We start from the raw sequence: 18,940 nt of genomic DNA on the forward strand, positions 1-18,940 counted from the left end.
GTTCAAAAACTCACAAAACTTTTTTAAGTTCGAAGCCCTCTTTTTACTGAGGGATCCAATTAAATTAAAAAATTATGCAAATAATCTTTGGCATGTCCAACCGAATTGTAGACTGAACGAAAAACTAGACTAATGGGAAAAATTGCAAAGCCAATATCCAAATTCATAATCTATATTTCATCAAACTGTGAGCATCATCGTTCTCGGGTTTGAGATTGGAAGGTGATGATGTTCGTAAACTTGTAGAGGAGAAGAGCTAACCAACGAGTGAGACATTATTTACACCATGCATCCATTGACACATGGACCTGTGAGGTGTACAATGGTGTGCGGTGCAGGGGAAGAGACAACGTATGCATGCTATGAGAAATTTTTAGTATGTTGAAAATACAGTTCAGTACATCAAGTGTCGTAATATAATTAGTTGAATTTTTTTTTTTAATTTTCAATTAATTATATTATTACACTTAATGTATCGAAATGTGTTTCTGGTACACAGGAAAATCTCTAGCATACTGCTTCCATAGACCTTGCAACAAATGGCAAAGCAGCAAATACTCACCAAGAAAGAGGTCAAACTTGGTAATTTACCCCATGAAAGTCCGCCATTTTCTCAGTTGGCAAAAATTCTAGGATAATACTTTGTACTCACTAGAATATTGAATACCTATATAATCATTTTTCAATTTGACTTAATAATATTTTAATACATGTTATATTATTTAAAAAAATAATAGACATGTTATTTAATTTGTCTTGAGCTTTAAAAACAAAGAATCTTTTCATTGGGGGTGAACCGAACGTGATGTTTATGGGTAATTTGGTAACAAAAAATAGGACACTAGAATCCAATTAAAACTCGTCACATGGTAAGTTTTTAAAATATATCTTATCATCCTTCTATTTTAAATTTTCCATAATTATCTTTTTTACTAATAATATACACCAAGAGATTGATCTAACCGTTCATATTTTTTTCCTCTCCTTCTTTCTCTCTGCCGTTGCAGTCTTCTTCCCAGTTTCTTTACTTTCTTCATAAGGACACGAGAAGAAAGAAAGAAAAACTAATCTTCTCCAACTATCAGGGAATGAAAAGTTAAAAAAAATTCAATTTCATAAACGACCACATACCTCATCGTGGACCAACTGTTTGAATTTCTGGTTGGCAATCTCTTCACACCGAACCGTAGCAACCATAACCTAATTAAATTACAGTATGTGTACATAATATATGCATATGAGAAGTGAAGACCACAAATTATCAATGGGTGTGAGCGGAAAGATCCAAGTCCTTGTTCTCTTTGATTACTTTCCAAATCTGTTGTGCACTAAGGGAAAATCCTGACGCAGGGACAACACCCCTTCTATCGCCAGCAAGCCCTCCTGGAGAAAGCCATCTCTCTTTCTTTCTCTTTTGTGATGCGTCCATCTCAGTCTCCCCAAGCAACTCGGCCGCGGCGTTGCTGCAGGCCATGGCGAACAGTTCCACTCGAAAATCCGTCCAATTTGAGCGAGAGTCAAAGAACCCGGGGAGGAATCGGACCTCGTAGTTTTGGATATGGCTTGCCAGATAAGCCATGGTTTCCAGCGAAAACGAGCACCAAAAATTTTGCTCTCGGATCTTCGACCTGGATCCCCATCGACAAAATCGAACAACACAGATGGACGGTAGTGTATATGTGTGTCTGGGGTTTGAAATTAGGGGAAGGGCGGCTGAGCCATGTGAAATTCGGTGAGATGACATAGAGCCGGGAGTGATGATGAGTTTTGGGCCGATTTGGGGATGGAGTCGACGACAGTGAGATTTGGATTGGATTTATATTTGGCGGCAGAGAGTGATGGGATTTCGGTTGGTTTGGGGAGATGTAGCTTTATTTAGCTGTAGGGATTTTAGGGCCAGCCAAACTAAGATTTTAAAGGATTTTAAAAGTGATAGATTGAATAAAATTTACGAGGATTTAAAACTCTTACAAATTCATATGAATTTTAAACAATATAAATGAATTTAGTTTGTAGATTTGGGTGGATTGCGGTAGATTTTCATATAATTTTTTTATTGAAATAAAAAAGAGAAAATCTTCCCAATGGAGCTCTGAATATTTTCAATTTCTGGAGCTTTAGGGTGCTGTGCTGCTTCTGCGACTGGGTCTTGCAAAAAAATATGGTGTATTTGCATAGAGGGTTGTGACTGAAATTGCAGCGAAGAAAACTGAGTCTTGGGGGTGTTAATTGGAGTTATTGTACGAATTGGTATTGTCCGTTGGGCGCCCTCGCAGCTTTGATGGTTTTAACTTACCAGGTCCAAAGAACTGCCTTCCTCCTCTCCAGGCCCTGCCCCTGCCAATATATTTAGTCTTTAAATTTTTCCAATTGTATACTTTTCTTATACAATGTGATGCAACTAGAGTCATGTTTTCTAATGATCCTTTGCTCGTCTGTGACTACTTATTCAGCAGCAGCAGTAGCAGTAGATGGAAAAGGATTTGAAATCCTAGGAGGTGAAGTTTGATTCTTTTTAATTTTTGTTATATATACTTCTTACTTTCAAATCCCACAAAATCCACAACTTATTGAAATCCTCTAAAATCTTAGGGGGTGTAGTCAAATAAGGATTTAGAGGGATTTTAAAGGATTTTAAAAGACTTTAGAATCGAGGAGTAGTCAACTAGGATTTTAAAAGAATTTAAGAGAGTCCATTCAAATACAGGGGTAGTCTACTAAAGGATTTTAAAATATTTTAGAATCCTGGGATAGTCAACTAGGATTTTAAAGGATTTTTATTGAGTCTATGCAAATCTATATGTATTCAAAAATTTATAGATTTTGAAGGATTTCATTGAATGGGTGATTTTGTAGGATTTGAGAATAGATGGTAAGCTTAAAAAGACTATAAATAATCATACCTCCACCCTTAGGATTTATTTCAACCCCCTTCGATCTCTCTCTCTCTCTCTCTCTCTCTCTCTCTCTCTCTCTCTCTCTCTCTCTCTCTCTCTCTCTCTCTCTCTCTCTCTCTCTCTCTCTCTCTCTCTCTCTCTTCTCTTCCCATTTCATTGAGAATATTTCTTCTTATTTAGATTGCTTTTTGGAGGTGTATAACACACAAAGGCAAATCAAGCTAATTATCCACTGCATCCCTCCCTGACGTGGTAACCTGAGCTTCATTGCTAATACTGATATCGTTTTCCTATTTACATAGGAGTGAACCTATTTACAGTGTTGTCACAATACATAGTTAGAGATAGGGTTAATTCAAGTTTTGGTTAAGTATACTATATATATTCTTTTGTAAATTGCATGGATGTTTTTAGAGATAGGGTTCTTCCTGAAATTTCGTAAATACCAATGTGATTGGTATGGGTTGACTATTGAATCCATCTGATTGCTGTTGTTTGTGTCTCTTCATGGTTGAACAATATATTTTCCTTAATGTGTCAACAATGCTTTGATGTCGGTTGCTTGTGAGAAGTTTTTCGTTACTTTTGTAAGGCTGATGTAATGCTGAAGCAGTTATTCCATTTTATGATTTTGAGGTCCTCTGCAACGAGGAATAAAATGGTAGTGGCAGAAAATGGCATGTACTATGTCCAATTAAAACATGGAGGGTTGGGAGAACTAGGTGAAGTTCTTAAATTTTCTTTTCAAGTTTTTATTATTTTTAATCTTTATTTTCTATTTAAAAAATAATTTTCTTTTTAAATGACAATAAATCTCTCAAAATCCATTCAAATCTTTAATCAAAATCCATAAGAATCCTTAAAAATCAATCTGAAAGTTGTAAGGATTCTACAATCCTTTGAAATCTGTCACTTTAAAAAGTCTTTTAAAATCCTGTGAAATCCAAATTGACTACACCCTCCTTAATTTTTTTGATATACTTAGATTTGGATGAATTTTGAAATCCTTTAAAAAAATTTAATCGACTACACTTAGATTTGAATGGATTCTAAAATCCTTTAAAATCTTTTAGTTGAACACACTAAGATTTTAAAGTCTTTTAAAATCTTCTCAAATCTAAGTTTGACTACACCCCCTTAATTTCGGCATGGGAAAGTTCACTTATTTGTCTAATTAGATTGTGTATGCCTTCAGTTCTTTATTTAATTCTACTGTTTGCGTTCGGTGTGATGATCAAAATTTTATATGTTTGGAATTATTCACTTAACACCAATTTGTTACATTCAGGTCTCCACCCCACACTTCACAAGTTCAATAGAAGACGGTTCTGTAGATTGTGTCTGCAATTAGATCAGAGATCAACCGTTATTTTGTTATCATTTAAATTATATAAGTCGCGCGTAGAACGCCTCAATTACAAAAGGGTCTTCCGCACGCGCGTGAGTGCGTGTAGGGAGGCTAGTGTTAACTAAAGTTGATTTGAATGTGATGATGATGGCAACCACTAAAAACAAAACAACAATCTCCTTAATCTAGGAGAAAAAACCAAAAGGTGAGGAAGAAAAGAAAGGAGGAAAGAGAGCTCTGCACATGCAAATGTCAGTGTACATGTAAAGCAGAAATTTCTCTTTCGTGTTGTTGTTTATCTCTGTCTAGCTTTGGTATTTTGAGGGTCTCCGAGAATACAATAAACTGTGACTCGGATCTCAAAGCTCTCTTGCTGTATGATATCATATAAGTAAATGCTAGAATGCTAAGTTTTAACCAAGACCATACTCACAAGCAAAATACAAATACAAAAGTCCATTTTAAAATGAAGGTTGTGATTTATCGAAAGATGTTTCGTAGACATAGGAATTATGGATATGTAGGCATATGTATTTTAGCATTATGTGATGAATAGGTTTATTTTCTTTGGGTATTGCATGTCGTGATCACCACAGTGATGTTTGATGTTCTTCTTCAGGTGCTTCTTGGGGATGTTGGAGCTGGGAAATCAAGTTTGGTGTTGCGCTTTGTAAAACAACAATTCGTTGAATTTCAGGTTTGTTCTATATCTTTCAAATGATGCATTTTCTTTTTTATCCATAACTTTGCATTTATAGTATGTTATTACAAGAATCAATTGCCACCCTTAGTTGGTGGTATTATCTTTACAACACATTCAAAGCAGCGAATAAAATCGCACTTGCTATTTTTTTCTGTCAATTGGACTACTAGAGTAGAACTATAGAAATATTTGGTGAAAGCAATGAAGAAATCATTATGATTGATCTGCAAAGAAGCTCTAATAAGTTACAAGAGAGTAGCAATGTAAATTGAACTACTTATTTTATGGATCAATTCACCTATCTCTTGCTTTTTCTTTCATTTGGAGATAATTGTGTAAATGTGTGGTTTTGTGAGCGTTACTCATGTGAAACGTGTGTTGTCTGAATTGCTACATTTAAGAATGCGATTGTATTTCTGTAGCATTTTCAGTTAATTTTTCTACAAATATTATTCATGGTTTGAAAACTCGTAGCAAAGCGCGGGCATTCCTGCTAGTGATATTGATTCTGGAAGCATGTCGAAACAAGGTCGTTTGATCGCAATTCACAAGAATTGCTCCGCCAATTAGGCTTCCATAACATCAATAACCCTTACGTTGATATGTACTTCCATTGCACCAAGGATGCCATGTCGACCATGGAATTCCACAAAACTCTGATGAACCAAGTGCTTCGCTCGGCCTGGTCGCATAATCCTCTAACCACCCACAAACTCATCTGCAACTTCATAGACAGACGCGGCGACGGTGGAAAACGCAACCAAGACGAAGCTTTCTTCACGGTGGCAGTTTGGCTCCACCAGAACCACTCGAAAACCCTTGCATACAATCTTGTGCCAATTTCCGGCTCATTTGGACGTATCCTACACCTTCCCTGCATTCTCTCGCAGGTTTTACGGGGCAAAGCTCACTTGAAATTTACTGGGAGGACGAGGGAAGAGGCGGATTCAAACGGAATGGTGAAGGTCAAGGAAAAGGATGCCAAGTCGAAGGTAAGCGAATTGTTGTTGAGGAGGAAGGTGATCCACACGGCCAACGAGGCGGCTTAGAGATACAAGCGCGACGTTGATTATCGCTTCTTGCACAACTGTGTTTTGGATATTTTTGCCCAGTGCCTCAAGTTTGATATTGAAAAATTTCATCATCACAAGGACCATGACCATGACCATCATGATGATTATTGCTTGGAGATTACCCAAGCAGTTACCTTTTTGCCTACCATCGCTGATCATCATATGCAGTTCGAAAACATTGCAAGGAGGTTTTCCGGTCAGAATCATGCCTTTGAGAAGGGGATGGTAGTCTTTGTTGTATTGACCGACTGATGAAGGAGGTTTTGTCGCCCTTGAGAAAAACTATGGCGCCAGAGGCCTGGGAACCTGCCAACCGGTGGGGTTATAGAGCGAAGTACACGCGAGAGCAACTGACTGTAGCTAATGAGGTTGATCCTGGCGTGCAGCACTGCTTTCGCATGACATATTAAGCTATATCAAGTATTTTGAGCTTGAGCAAGAGGCTGATGTTAAGTGGAAGAAAATGATGGAGGTCTACTCAAAGCAGGGGAAGCAGAAGAATTGGTTGGCTGTGTGATGTCGACAACACCTTGTCGGCGGGTTTGGCTTTGGGGCTTTTGTTGCTTCAATTGAGTGACAAGCCATGGAAGGGAAATGTGGTCACCTAAAGCAAAGACCCTCAGCTGCATTTGATACAAAGGGAGGATCTTAATTGGAGGGTCGAATATATGCAGACTTTGATCAAAAGCCAGGACTGGACGGCTGATTTCGGGAACGTGTTCGATGTGATTCTAGAAGAGGTAGTGAATGCGAATTTGAAGCTAGATAAGATGGTCAAGAAGGTGTTTGCCTTGACCACATACAAACACTTCTTGACAGGCAGCAACTTCAGCTTCTGGGGGGAGATTAAGATGTCTCCCTTTGTTCTTCTAGTTTATGCTACTACTTTCACTTCTCCAAAGCTCTCCTTTCTTTGAGTTCTGATTAGACCAAGAGAAAGTATATATAGGGGTATATGTGTTGCTAATAAGTGTGTGTGTGTGTGTGTACATGTAATTAATACTTTTGTGGAGAAGAGCAAAGTGAGTGACAAGAACTAAAAAAGTGGGACTTGAAAACGGTAGGCTTATAACGTTCAAATTCTAACAGTCACTTTGAGTGGGCAATAGAAACGAATAAAATGTGGGGCTTGGACTTGTTGTCTCAAGTGATCTGGCACTGGCACTTCCAAATGTAAAGAAAAAGGGCACAAAGACAACTAGATGAGCACCATAGCCTTAAACGGGTTGATCTTGCTTTGGAATTTTTGGTTGATTCGAGGTTATTTTTCAATTGAGATTTGCTTTGGTGAGCATGAACTTCCCCACATTTTCGTTTTACCCAGCCCCACCGTTGAGACCACTCATGTGAGAAACAATTAATAATCAAAGATTTTCTTCAGGTGACATTGATCGACGAACAATTAATAATCATTCATGTAAAAGAGGTTGCTTATGCAAAAACCTTACCAAAGAGTCACATTAGGGTGACACTAATGAATCAACAATTGGCATTAACTCATCTAGAGCCAACTCGTGGCTTTTGTTTATAGGCATCTACAAAGGGGTAAAAAGAGCGTGTGAAAATCAGTTCTCAATATTTATCACCTTCCTTCTCCTTTAATGTCAGCTAGCGGTGATTGAGTGATGTTTACAGAAGCACCACTTGCATTGCTGCCTCCCGACTGATAGTTGAGGCGAACATTACTACCCTTGGATGCGAACATTACTACCCTTGGATGAAGTTGATGGGGTATCATCCTCCACCAAAAATCTACTTGTTAACGATGTTGTTACATCTTTAAAATCATAATCTGTCAAATAGCTTGGCTTCGACATGACAGTGCCTATGTCAATGTCTCCAGAGAGCATTGCAACCACGCGTGACATAGATGGCCGTGCCATCAGTGATCCTTGTGTGCACAGGAGAGCTGCTCTTATCAATCTAGTTGCTTCGGTTTCATCAAACTCTGTCAATCTTGGATCCACCAGCCCCAGAGTTTGGTCATTTTCATGCAGAGTCCACACCTGAAAAACATGATGCCACAGTCAAAGGAAAGTATAAATAAATAAATAAGTTCTTCACAACAATGCCTAAATGAAGCTAGGCGAATGCAATTCCTACCCATTCAAGAAGATAAATCTTTTCTTGATCCAAGTTATTGTAAGCGTTTGGTCTCCCGCTGAGGATCTCCAAAACAACGACTCCAAAACCAAACACATCGGCCTTCTCTGTCAAATGTCCAAACAATGCATACTCCGGTGCCAAATAGCCTCTACAATGCAAGATAATCAAATGGTTGCACAATGTTGCTTGAGATCATTAGAGGCATTATTAACATGTGTGTTAAAATTTCATGCAAGTATATATGTGTGTCGCCATAATGTATGTATCCTCTAGAAAAACAATAAAGGATGGCTTACATTGTCCCTGCAACCCGGGTGCTGATATGGGTTTTCTCGTCATCATAAAGCTTTGCTAGTCCAAAATCTGATATTTTTGGGGAGAGTTCTGCATCGAGCAAAATATTACTCGCTTTGACATCTCGGTGTACAACCCTTGGCCTTGACTCCTCATGAAGGTAAGCAAGTCCCCTTGCTGTTCCCAACAATATATTGAATCGAGTAGGCCAGTCAAGGTGCAAGTTACTTGTTCCTAAAATATTAGTGAACACATCCAATCAAAAACATTTCTTAACAATTTTAGAGTGCTTGAAACTGCAGACAATGTTGTTTCTATGCAACCTAAAAGTAGATAGGTTTGTACCAAAAAGTGCCTGATCAAGGCTCTTGTTTTCAAGATACTCATAAACCAAAATGCGGTGACTGCCTTGTATGCAGCATCCATACAATTTCACTAGATTCCGATGTTGCACAGCAGATATGGTAGCAATTTCAGATACAAATTGACTTCTCCCTTGGTGAGATGCTACTGAAAGTTGCTTCACAGCCACTACTCTACCATCAGAAAGTGTACCCTACAATGTACACAGAAACACAATTTAGTGACGTGAAAGGAAAGAAAACAAAAGCTATTTTCTTCTCTCGCTCTCTCTCCTTTCTCTTGTCATTACTTCAAGTACATGATATTGATGTAATACGAATTTCACCTTATAAACGGGGCCATATCCTCCCTCTCCTAGCTTATTTGAAGGATTAAAATCTTCAGTTGCAGCTCTCAATTCAGCATAACTGAAAGTATATGGTCGGGGGCCTAATCCTAGAATATCTGCACATTCACAAAACAGTATGACATAAGTTTTACTTTCGTGAAAGCATTCTTACTTCTGTGTGTTAATGTCAGAGTAGAGAAACCTGAATTGGGTACCAGTAATGATATGGTCGTTTACCTTCATCGTCTTCTTTTTCTGATTTTTTCCTCCTCATATATAGAATCACAAATATTAATAGCAAGCTCACAACTCCAACAAGAACTGCAATACCAACTGTCAACCCAGTCTTGCTCTTCTTTGTAAAATCTAAGTGATAAAACAGACGAATTCTTCAATGTCAATTAACAGCAGAAAAATACATTTAAACCACTCACAAGAAATCTCTATAAGTTAACACATACTATACCTGAAGTAGCATGGATAACTGCTATTAGTGGGCCGTAATCACCATAATTGGGTATGCAACAAGTCCCTTTACCAGCCCAGAACAGATGAATTTCAAGATAATTCTCTGACACGTTAACATTAAATTTTCTCACAACTGCTTGGTTAACACCACCTGCCTCCTTCGATATGTCAAAGTCCTTCGTCATGCGGGTACCCTAGCAACCAAATGAAGAGGTAGGTGATAATTCTAGTCTCCTTTAAATCACTGTCTTTAGTTAATGTAGCTTAAAACATCGAAAACCTGTCCAATGAGGTGTTTACTTCAAATAAGTTAGAATTTTTATTCTATAAGCAATATTACCTGAATATAGATATCAAATACACGCCGTCCTAGACTTTGCCAAGTATGCGAAATCCGACTTTCATAAACCGTCTCTGCAAAGTGCAATGTTACAGTGTAGGGCCCATTCATAAGGCCCAGGCCATAGTATCTCAGTGATCCTGTGGACATTCTTGAAGTCTGGTAAAGCGCCGGGGTCACATCTGTTCCGGTGACTTGTGCAAGGGTCTCGTTCAACGATGGGGGGGTATCTTGGTCAGGAAACGAACCGGCATTGCTGACAGCCCACTCTGTATTGGTTACACTGAATGTTGCTTGACCAAGATCTGAGTCTTCACTCTCATACAATATGCCATCACTTCCCGTCATTTGCTGTCCACCACAGTTGATTGAGACGCTTGCTGTAATACCAGAATCTACCCATGATTAGCGATGAAACTTCAAATTGAAGACTCATACTAATGTTCTTCAGTCACATATTTCTAACCAGTTATGCGTATTACTGAACTTATGGAAACATGCTTGCAATCTATATCCATATGTATACATAACTAGAGAAGCAATGCCTTTTCCTCTAACATGACGCTGCGTTAAAATAGTAAATGATGGGTGACATAAGAGCAGATTACATCGTGGGGTATTTCGATTGCATGGAAAATTTCTCTGGAGGCAATTCAATCCAGGAAGACTGCAAACACAGAAAAAAATTATTAGTTATCAAAATAGAAACATGTAGTGGTAGAGTAGTGATAGTATTGCTTGTCTAAAAACGAGTAAGATAAACTTCAACCCACGTTATGTTTGAACTGTCAAATGTGAAGTTGTTGACCACTAAGTTCCTGCATAAAATCATTAATCAATCAACATATGAAGAACTATATCTTTATCAAATGAAAATTCCATGTACAGGATCAAAACTTAGTAGGCAAGTAGCACTGTGAAAACGAATCTCAGCGATAATTTTTTTTTTCCTGAACTTATTCTGGTGATTTAAACAGTAAAATGAAGGTGAAAGATAAAAGGACACGTACACGTGCGATATTGTGGTCACCCACTGGGGAAGGCGTCCTGATAAAAAATTATAAGACAAATCTCTGCAAATAACAAAATAGAATCAGAAGACATAAAATGCATGAAAGTTATTAAGAACTTGTGTAAGATAGGATTATAATGCTTACGATTATACACAAACACATACATGCACCGTGCATTCTATATGACTATAAGAAACGAGGACTTACATAGTCTCAAGTTGATTGCTCTTTTGGCTCGGAAGAGGTCCAGAGAGATTATTGTTTCCAAGAAACCTGGCCATTTCGATTATAGTAGAAGGCACCCAGAAAAGAAAAAGAGATGAACAAACAAAAGGTCAGATGTGCACAAAATCTAGAAGGATTAGTCCAGATCTTCAATCAAAGTAGGGAATGCTGAAGATTTGATAACTTATGTATGATAAGGCAAGAAAAAAATAATAATAAAGACGAGGATTACAAGGATTTAAGAGAAGTCAAGTTGAACAAAGAACTAGGGAGTTGGCCTGTCAAATTGTTGAAACTCAGTTCCCTGCAACACCAACGATAAGTTGAGAGGAGCAATCAGAATGAAAGAAAACTAATTGGTCTCGTTGGGACTCAAGCTTATATTTGCTGGTACGTACAGTGTCTCTAGAAGTTGATATTCTCCAATATCAGATGGGATGGTACCAGTGATTAATGCGTTTCGCAGTGTGCTGTATTCCAAAAACATAAAATTTGATAAATAGAAGATGGAGTAAGATATCAACTTTCAAAAGGAAAAAGAAGTATTGGATCGATGAGAATCTTCACTTACAATTTAGTCAAGTTTTTCATATTTTTTATGAAATCAAGAGAAGAGCTCCCATTGTATATATCACTGATTCCCCTACATCATTATATGCAAAATAAACTGAAATCCCGTCTTCGGAGAAAGAGAGGGAGAAATACAATTTTTGAAGCATTTGTACTTACAGAGACTCCAATGAGATCAGTTGAGAAAAGCTGGTTGGTATTGGGCCTTCGAAAGAGTTCCCTTGTAAATACCTACAGAAACATATAAGCTTGTGAACAAATTATCCATCTCAGGTCTGCTTTCATAAACTGCAAAAGATCAAAGGTTTCTCTACTTACAAATCAGTGAGTTGTGTCCAATTCCCTATGAAATCGGGTATCTTTCCTGAGAAAGGATTGTCCGATGCCCAGCTATAATTCAAAAAGTTGACTTACAGTAAGCTCATCCAAAAAAAGCAATCTCAAAGTATAAACGAACAAATCTAAAATACGATTTAAGAGCCGTTCTTACAGGCTTTGCACGTTGGTGAGCTTGGCAAATGTTGAAGGAATTTCACCAGCGAGTCCACAGCTGTCCAAGTGACTGTGAAAATCATAAGGCAACTGATTAATACCCATTTCATACGATAAAGTGCAATTTTTGCTCACCCGTAAGGAATTGACATGTAATTCAAATTTGATGATTTAACGAAGCACTTACAGTTGCTGGAGCTTGACTAAATTACCAAGTTCTGGAGGGAGTGTTCCGGAGAAATTATTTGATCCGATGTCCCTGCAAGTCATGTTGAACGGGCAAACACTTACTTGAAAGCAATTATTGAAGAGTGATAGAAGGTTCTGTTGAATTGTAAGTCTATAGCTGATTAGGAAATAAGCTGTGAATCAAATTTGTGTATTCACTTGAGTTTAAAATACCAAGTGTGCAGCTCTAATGTAGTAAGGCAAATAATGCCAGGTGTAATGATCCTAGCAACTAGCTGGATGTAAGGCTGAGATTGTTTTGTGAAGAGAGAGAATTCACCTTGGATTCCAACGGTTATGTAAAGCACAGAGTGTGTGTGAATTGTAGAGAGATAAAGAGAATATGCTCTGCTAGAGAGAAACCTTCAGAATATTCTTCCATTGTTATCCTTCTCATTTTCTATTCTTCGATTGTTCATTCATAACCAGATTTTTAGCTTATAACAACAGGTTCTGTATCTAATGTTTACGACACAAAATTTTATTGTACTCTCTCTAATTTTTCATGGCTCTAATTTTTCATGGCTTACAAATATGTTAGCTCCTTAAGGTTTCCAAGCTCCTTGGGGATGGGCCCAGAGAATGAATTGTAGCGAATATACCTGAATGGAGATAAGTACTGCATTATTGCCAATGAATTACATTACATAACAAGAAACTAGTACTGCATTATTCAATAAAAGCATAATGATTTTTTGTAGATTACGGCATAAATAGTAGCGAAAAGGTGTAAAGAACATAACTGCAGATTATGATATTCAAAATGAAGTATACAAATTGCTACGGATCTCATTAGAAGTATGAGTCCTTAAACAAATGTTCTCTCACTACTTACAATACAGTCAATGCAGACATATTGCCAATGAATGCCGGTAGGGGACCGGTGAAATAATTCTTATGGATCATCCTACAAAAATTGAAAGGAAGTGTAATCGTTAACTCTTAATCTTGCAACATCACCAGATTTTTGTTGAAATCCCACATCGGCTAGAGAAATAAAAAAAAAAAGAGTTTAAATATCCAAATCCCACTCCAACTAATGATGAGACCCTTTGTGATAAACCCCACACCTGACGGATTGTGCAGGTAGTGATTATTAAGTTGGAGACAGTATCGATGTTGTTGGAAACGAGCTTTTGGCCCGTCTCTCTGATAAGTCTACAATTTTTAATATCTAATATATGATTTTGATGAACCGAAAATAGAAAAGGGAGTTGAAAAAAATTCATACAAAGATGTGAGATATCTCAGAGCCACAAATTCTTCTGGAAACACCCCTCGTTTGTTAAGAGCATACACTTGCCTGGAAAGCAAAAAGATTGAACATTTACACTATGTTTGGGTGAAGAAATTTAAGATTGTTAAGGAATTTAAAAATGACGGAAATTGAAATGAAAAAATTTTATTTTCTAGAATTTGTAAATTTTCTTATTTGGTTAACCTAAAATAACAATGGAATTGAATACGGAATTTGTTATTTTTAAACTCTCAATCATAGAAATTGAGAAATGACACCTATTTACATGGAATTTGAACTTGAGATTTGGAGGTCCCAAATTCCAATTTTTTTTTTCCACGCGGAAATTCTAAATTTCTATGTTTATGAATCCAAACAAGAGAATTGGTGTCTGTCAATTTATAAATTATAACTTTTACCAAAAGTCCATGTTTATTTTCCTCATTCAAACATAGTGTTAGAACTACATAAAATGGAGCGACACAGTCAAATTATGACGTTAACATATATAGGTAGCAAGTGAAAAATCAGCAGTGGCATGGAAATCTTGTTCATCAAGAGAGAGTAGTTTAACATACAGTTGGGTGATGTGGCATGTAGCATTATTGTCGTAAGAACAGTTGCAAACGATGCCTGGGTTGATATCGGCGCTATAAATGTCGGTGCCGTTGATGGCATATCCACTGCAGGGTTCTCCACTGATATTCCACTGCCCCGGCACTGCTTGTGTGTCCCATTGTTCAAATATTGAGTTCAACGCCCTCACTGCACTCTCAGTTAATTCAGTCCTTGTGTGTATTAGATTATATCACACCATAATTTGACTTGTGTTACCACTTACCAGACTATCTCGAACCAAACGAAAGATCAAATTGATTATTACAAAGGAAGATTACCCTTAATTTTTGGATGTTTTGTATATGGGAAGAAAAAGGGCTTTACAATAATTTCTTCGAAACTTCATTTCATATAGTTGAAGAACAATTAAAATGTCATTTTGTTGAGGGGAAAAAACCCAGTTCCTGGTCAAAAACACTTAGATGTGGCAAAGTGTGCGAGAGAGAGAGAGAGAGAGAGAGAGAGAGAGAGAGAACCTTCAGATGGAAAAAACCCAGTTCCTGGTCAAAAACACTTAAATGTGGCAAAGCGTGCGTGAGAGAGAGAGAGAGAGAGAACCTTCAGATGGATCAGTGGTAGCCTTTCGAGCAAAGGACAGCTGAAACCAGAAGCAGCTGAGGAAGCAGAGTAATAGTATCCTCATCATCAACTTCATATTGTACATGTGCAGAACTTGCTCTCCTCGACGGCGTGAACTTAAACGACCAACACTTGTATTCCGGCTGGCTGAATCATGCATTGCATGTAAGAAGCAGACCATTAGATTTTAGTCATATATTGACAACGTATACATATATAATATAGTATAAACTACAAAAAATTACATGTCAAATCACAATTTCATATTTCATATTTTAAATATTGTAATGTCATTTCTCAATTTATGAATTTATTGCAATATCAAATTTCTGTTAAATTTTTTATCAATCTGACTGTTAAATGATGACGGGTAGAAACGAGACCCACTTTTCTGCCAACTTGAATAAAAAAATTAATTAATTATTAATAAATTATTAATTTTTTATTGACAATTAAATTAACCAAAAAAAAAACCCCCCTCCTCCTTGTTCCCTGGAAATCGTCCCCTTTCCTCCTCCCATCACCCCTTCCTCCGCTCCCCTTCTTCCTCGTCCTCCTTAAATACAGCTAATTTTCGTCCTCCCCGGGAACAACTGATACACCGCCGATCGCAAAACGCAGGTGGGTTTCGATGGCAAACCAAAACCAGACCCCAAATAAGTGGGTTTTGATGGCAAACCAAAACCGAACCCTCATCTTGCTCCAACAGTCTTTGCAGAAAACTAATTTGATTTCTTCATCAAAAGTTCACTAAGATTTCGGAAAACTGAGCATCAGAAACCATCCCCTTATCCTTTTCCCTCTCTTCAAATCCCATCACCGACTGGGGCTTTCGCCCCACTGCCATTTCTTCAATTTCTTCTTGTTCACCATTGTTCTAAGAAATACCACCAAATAAAATTGCAAAGCGAGAGTTCCAGGAAGCCAAAAAGACGAACCCCAAAAAACAAAACCCAAAACAAAAAACACAAATACAAACCCAGAAAATTCAAGAAATTAGAGAAATTAAATTTTCAAAAATTCAAGAAGTGGCCATTTGAAAATTCGCCCAGAACTCCGGATTTTCCAAATCCTCCATAATATTAATTGAAGAATGGAAGTTCATTACAGTCAAACTTTTTTCTTTTTCTTTCCCCTTTTTTTTTCCCATTTTCTGGGTTACCACCACTTCTACAGATTCGCTTCCCCGATGCGTGTCAACCTCTACACCTTCTCATTTCCGTCTCCGTCCGTTCGGTTCTCCATCAACCACCATTCGATTTCTCCCAACCATCATTCGAATCGATCCACTGCCGTTTCAAAGAAAACCGAACCGATTTTGATGCCGAAGAAGACATGTATGTGCTCGCCGACGTCGTAGCCAGATCATTTCGTTGCAACCCCCACAAGAACCAGGGAGGGAGTCAAAACACCGGATCTTTCCCGTCGAACAGATTGAATATGTGCCGATCTGATATGACGAACTCGCTGGTCCGAATCGGTGGACTCGAAGGCGGCGGATGGACGAGGAAGAAGGGGGACGGATGAGGGAGTGAAGGGAACGAATGAGGAAGAAGGGGGACGGAGGAGGGAGGGGGAGGAGACGATTTCTGGGGAAATGACGAGAGTTTTTTTTTTTTTTAATTAAGTTTAATTGTTAAATAAGAATTAGTAATTTATTATAAATTAATTAATTTTTTATTCCTACTACATCATCATTTAACAGTTAAATTGACAGAAAATTTAACCGAGGTATGACATTGCAATATTTAAAATATGAGGTATAAAATTGTGATTAGACCGATAGTTAAGCTTGTTTTATGTAATTTATTCTGTAATATATTTTGTCCAAGTTGTATGATCAAATGGCGGCCACTTTTTTAATTTCCCACCTGGAGTTGGCCAAGACTTTGATCATATTAGTTGAATTGTATACTATAATTTACCCAAAAGACGTACCCAGAACCACTTCTCTGCCCTTCGCCGGAAACCATGTCATCATCGGCCACTTCCTTTTGATGTTGGTTCGAAGAGAAAGAACGAAAGAGAGAGCAAATCCTCTGATGCGGGGGTGTTGGGGGATCTGGTGGAAGGAGGATATGGGGTGGCTGGGGTCCGTGGATATGGATTAGCTATGGCATCTAACAGAATGAGAAAGAAGATGAAAGGTGTTTGGTTATGAGTTTAAAATGATAATTGAGTGTCTGGTTATGAGTTTAAAGTTTTGAAATACACATGTTTACATGTTGTAATATTATTGGGGCACATCAGAAGTGAGTAAATTTCGGTACTCCCCGTTGAGTACCTAAGTATTGTTCTTAAAAGAAAGACAGCTACAAAATATGCGACTTGTATCATACATTTTCCCCAATTACGAAAGTTGATATTCAACAATAAAATCAAGAGTAATGTTACGCTTACTACCTATTTATATCATCATTTATTTTATCTCTCTAATAACTGTAGTGTCCACCAACGCATATGAATCATATCTCTATTAGAAAGATGGTATAAATAATGATACAAATATATGGTAAGAGTATCATTTTTGTAAAATCAATTAGCAATATGAGAAGTAATACAACCATTTGTAAATCCTTATATAATTTAGTCTCTTTTTGTCCTCACATTCTCACACCCAACTTTACATTTGGACCAAGTCTCTGCATACGCTTTCCTCCTCAGCAACTTGCCGTTGTTGGATGTTCTCATTCACTTGGGGATGTAGATAACACTAGGTCATTATATTTCCTCTTCCATTAATTGTAATGATAGCAATATTCTCATTAAAATAATTCCGCTCTATTTTATTTATTTATTTTCATCTGGTGTACATAATTTAAATCTTTTACTTTCAAAGTCACTCTTTAAAAATTAATTATACTAAAATTCAGCCAAATTTAATAATCTAATAGTCATATAATAAATAAACAAACCATGTTATTAGACTGGAAGGACGATGAAGAGGAGGCTTCATGAGATGGGTTGTCATGACGATACCCATCGTTATGGCACTGCAGTGGTTCAGATCACGACTGAAAAAAATGGTTTAGGGTTGTGTTTTTGTTTAAAAATGATGTGTGTAATCATCTAGTCCAAGTGAAAGACTCTTAAAGTGTCCTCTGAAAGAAAAGCACCTTCAGGCGAGGCCCTAGGGAGACAAAAATGGTCTTGTAACCCTACCGACACGTAATTGGACGGTGGAAAATCATGCGGAGCTACCTTTTTTGAAAAAAAAAAAGAAAAAAAAGAAGAAATATCAAAGAGAATCTTTCAAAATAAAAATTTTCATCAACTCTTGAACACTTCATCTTTTTTATATAATTTCTTTATCAATATTATAAAACATTTTGTCAAAAAAATAAGGTGACAAAGAGTACAAGTGAAGAACGTTGACGGTTAAGATTGAAGTTTCACTACATATATGAATGGTGGGTACTGATACATATTGAAATATCTAAACCCAAAGTCAACCTCGGGTCAACAAAAGAAAAAGTCATCCACGTCCATTAAGTTGATATAAAATCGTGTATCCCAAAACGTGTGGCAACAACGTCTTGTTTTTCATACTTGCTTCGCGTGAGACGACGTCCACACGTGAGAGATATTGGTCTTCCATGGATTTTTGCTAGGAATCAGTACTGGTGACTATCGAATCCTATCTCATCTTCTCACTTCCTCGTTAACAAGATTTCTTCACACACCTATTTTTGCTTGTCACAAATCCTTTTTAATTTTAAGCAGTCAAATCAAATGAGTTGAAGAAGATTTATTATAAAAAATTAATAAAGAGGTGTGAAAAGTAAAAATAAGTGCGGATAGAAAATACAGTCGCTTTTAATGCCGAAGGCCTATCTCATTCGTTGGAAAGTAGATTATCGTAGCGAAGCGTGGTAGTTCATATAGTTGGCAATGGTGTTGGGATATTAATGGCAAAATTTAATGCCCAAGGCCAAGCATTGAAATATGTAACGCCACAACTGCTGGTTCATATATGGTTCCAAGAGAATTTTCAATATGACCAGTACACAAGATGGTATACCACTCGTCACTATACAAATAGTAGGATATGTGTGCTA

The 18,940-nt window shown here is 37.3% G+C and overlaps 1 protein-coding gene and 1 long non-coding RNA gene across 4 annotated transcripts; one reads left to right on the top strand and one right to left on the bottom strand.

Moving 5' to 3' along the window:
• Window positions 1-4,086: 4,086 nt before the first annotated feature.
• Window positions 4,087-7,315, top strand: LOC148696638 (uncharacterized). 2 transcript variants are annotated; one of them, XR_015962435.1, is made up of 2 exons: window positions 4,087-4,508; window positions 4,865-7,315. It is a non-coding gene; the product is annotated as an uncharacterized LOC148696638 (long non-coding RNA). The 2 variants fall into 2 exon arrangements; XR_015962434.1 differs by having other exon boundaries at window positions 4,087-4,496.
• A 93-nt stretch (window positions 7,316-7,408) lies between these two features.
• On the bottom strand, window positions 7,409-17,262 carry LOC137724508 (putative LRR receptor-like serine/threonine-protein kinase At1g56140). 2 transcript variants are annotated; one of them, XM_088693970.1, is made up of 25 exons: window positions 16,821-17,262; window positions 14,862-15,029; window positions 14,264-14,450; window positions 13,680-13,751; window positions 13,284-13,355; window positions 12,979-13,050; window positions 12,408-12,479; window positions 12,219-12,290; window positions 12,047-12,118; window positions 11,888-11,959; window positions 11,730-11,801; window positions 11,557-11,628; window positions 11,391-11,462; window positions 11,141-11,206; window positions 10,931-10,993; window positions 10,694-10,738; window positions 10,529-10,587; window positions 9,921-10,300; window positions 9,579-9,774; window positions 9,350-9,478; window positions 9,110-9,228; window positions 8,767-8,977; window positions 8,424-8,655; window positions 8,125-8,275; window positions 7,409-8,027 (listed from the first exon to the last, which is right to left on the bottom strand). In XM_088693970.1, exons 1-25 carry the CDS (start codon window positions 16,861-16,863, stop codon window positions 7,707-7,709), a joined length of 3,090 nt encoding a protein of 1,029 aa, XP_088550096.1. In that variant the 5' UTR covers window positions 16,864-17,262; the 3' UTR covers window positions 7,409-7,706. The 2 variants fall into 2 exon arrangements, with proteins under 2 accessions (XP_088550096.1, XP_088550097.1); XM_088693971.1 differs by lacking the exon at window positions 12,979-13,050 and having other exon boundaries at window positions 16,821-17,010.
• Window positions 17,263-18,940: the final 1,678 nt, after the last annotated feature.

The sequence above is a fragment of the Pyrus communis genome, chromosome 5 (genome assembly GCF_041283825.1).
Source record: "Pyrus communis isolate YQ-2024b chromosome 5, ASM4128382v1, whole genome shotgun sequence".
Taxonomy (NCBI): domain Eukaryota; kingdom Viridiplantae; phylum Streptophyta; class Magnoliopsida; order Rosales; family Rosaceae; genus Pyrus; species Pyrus communis.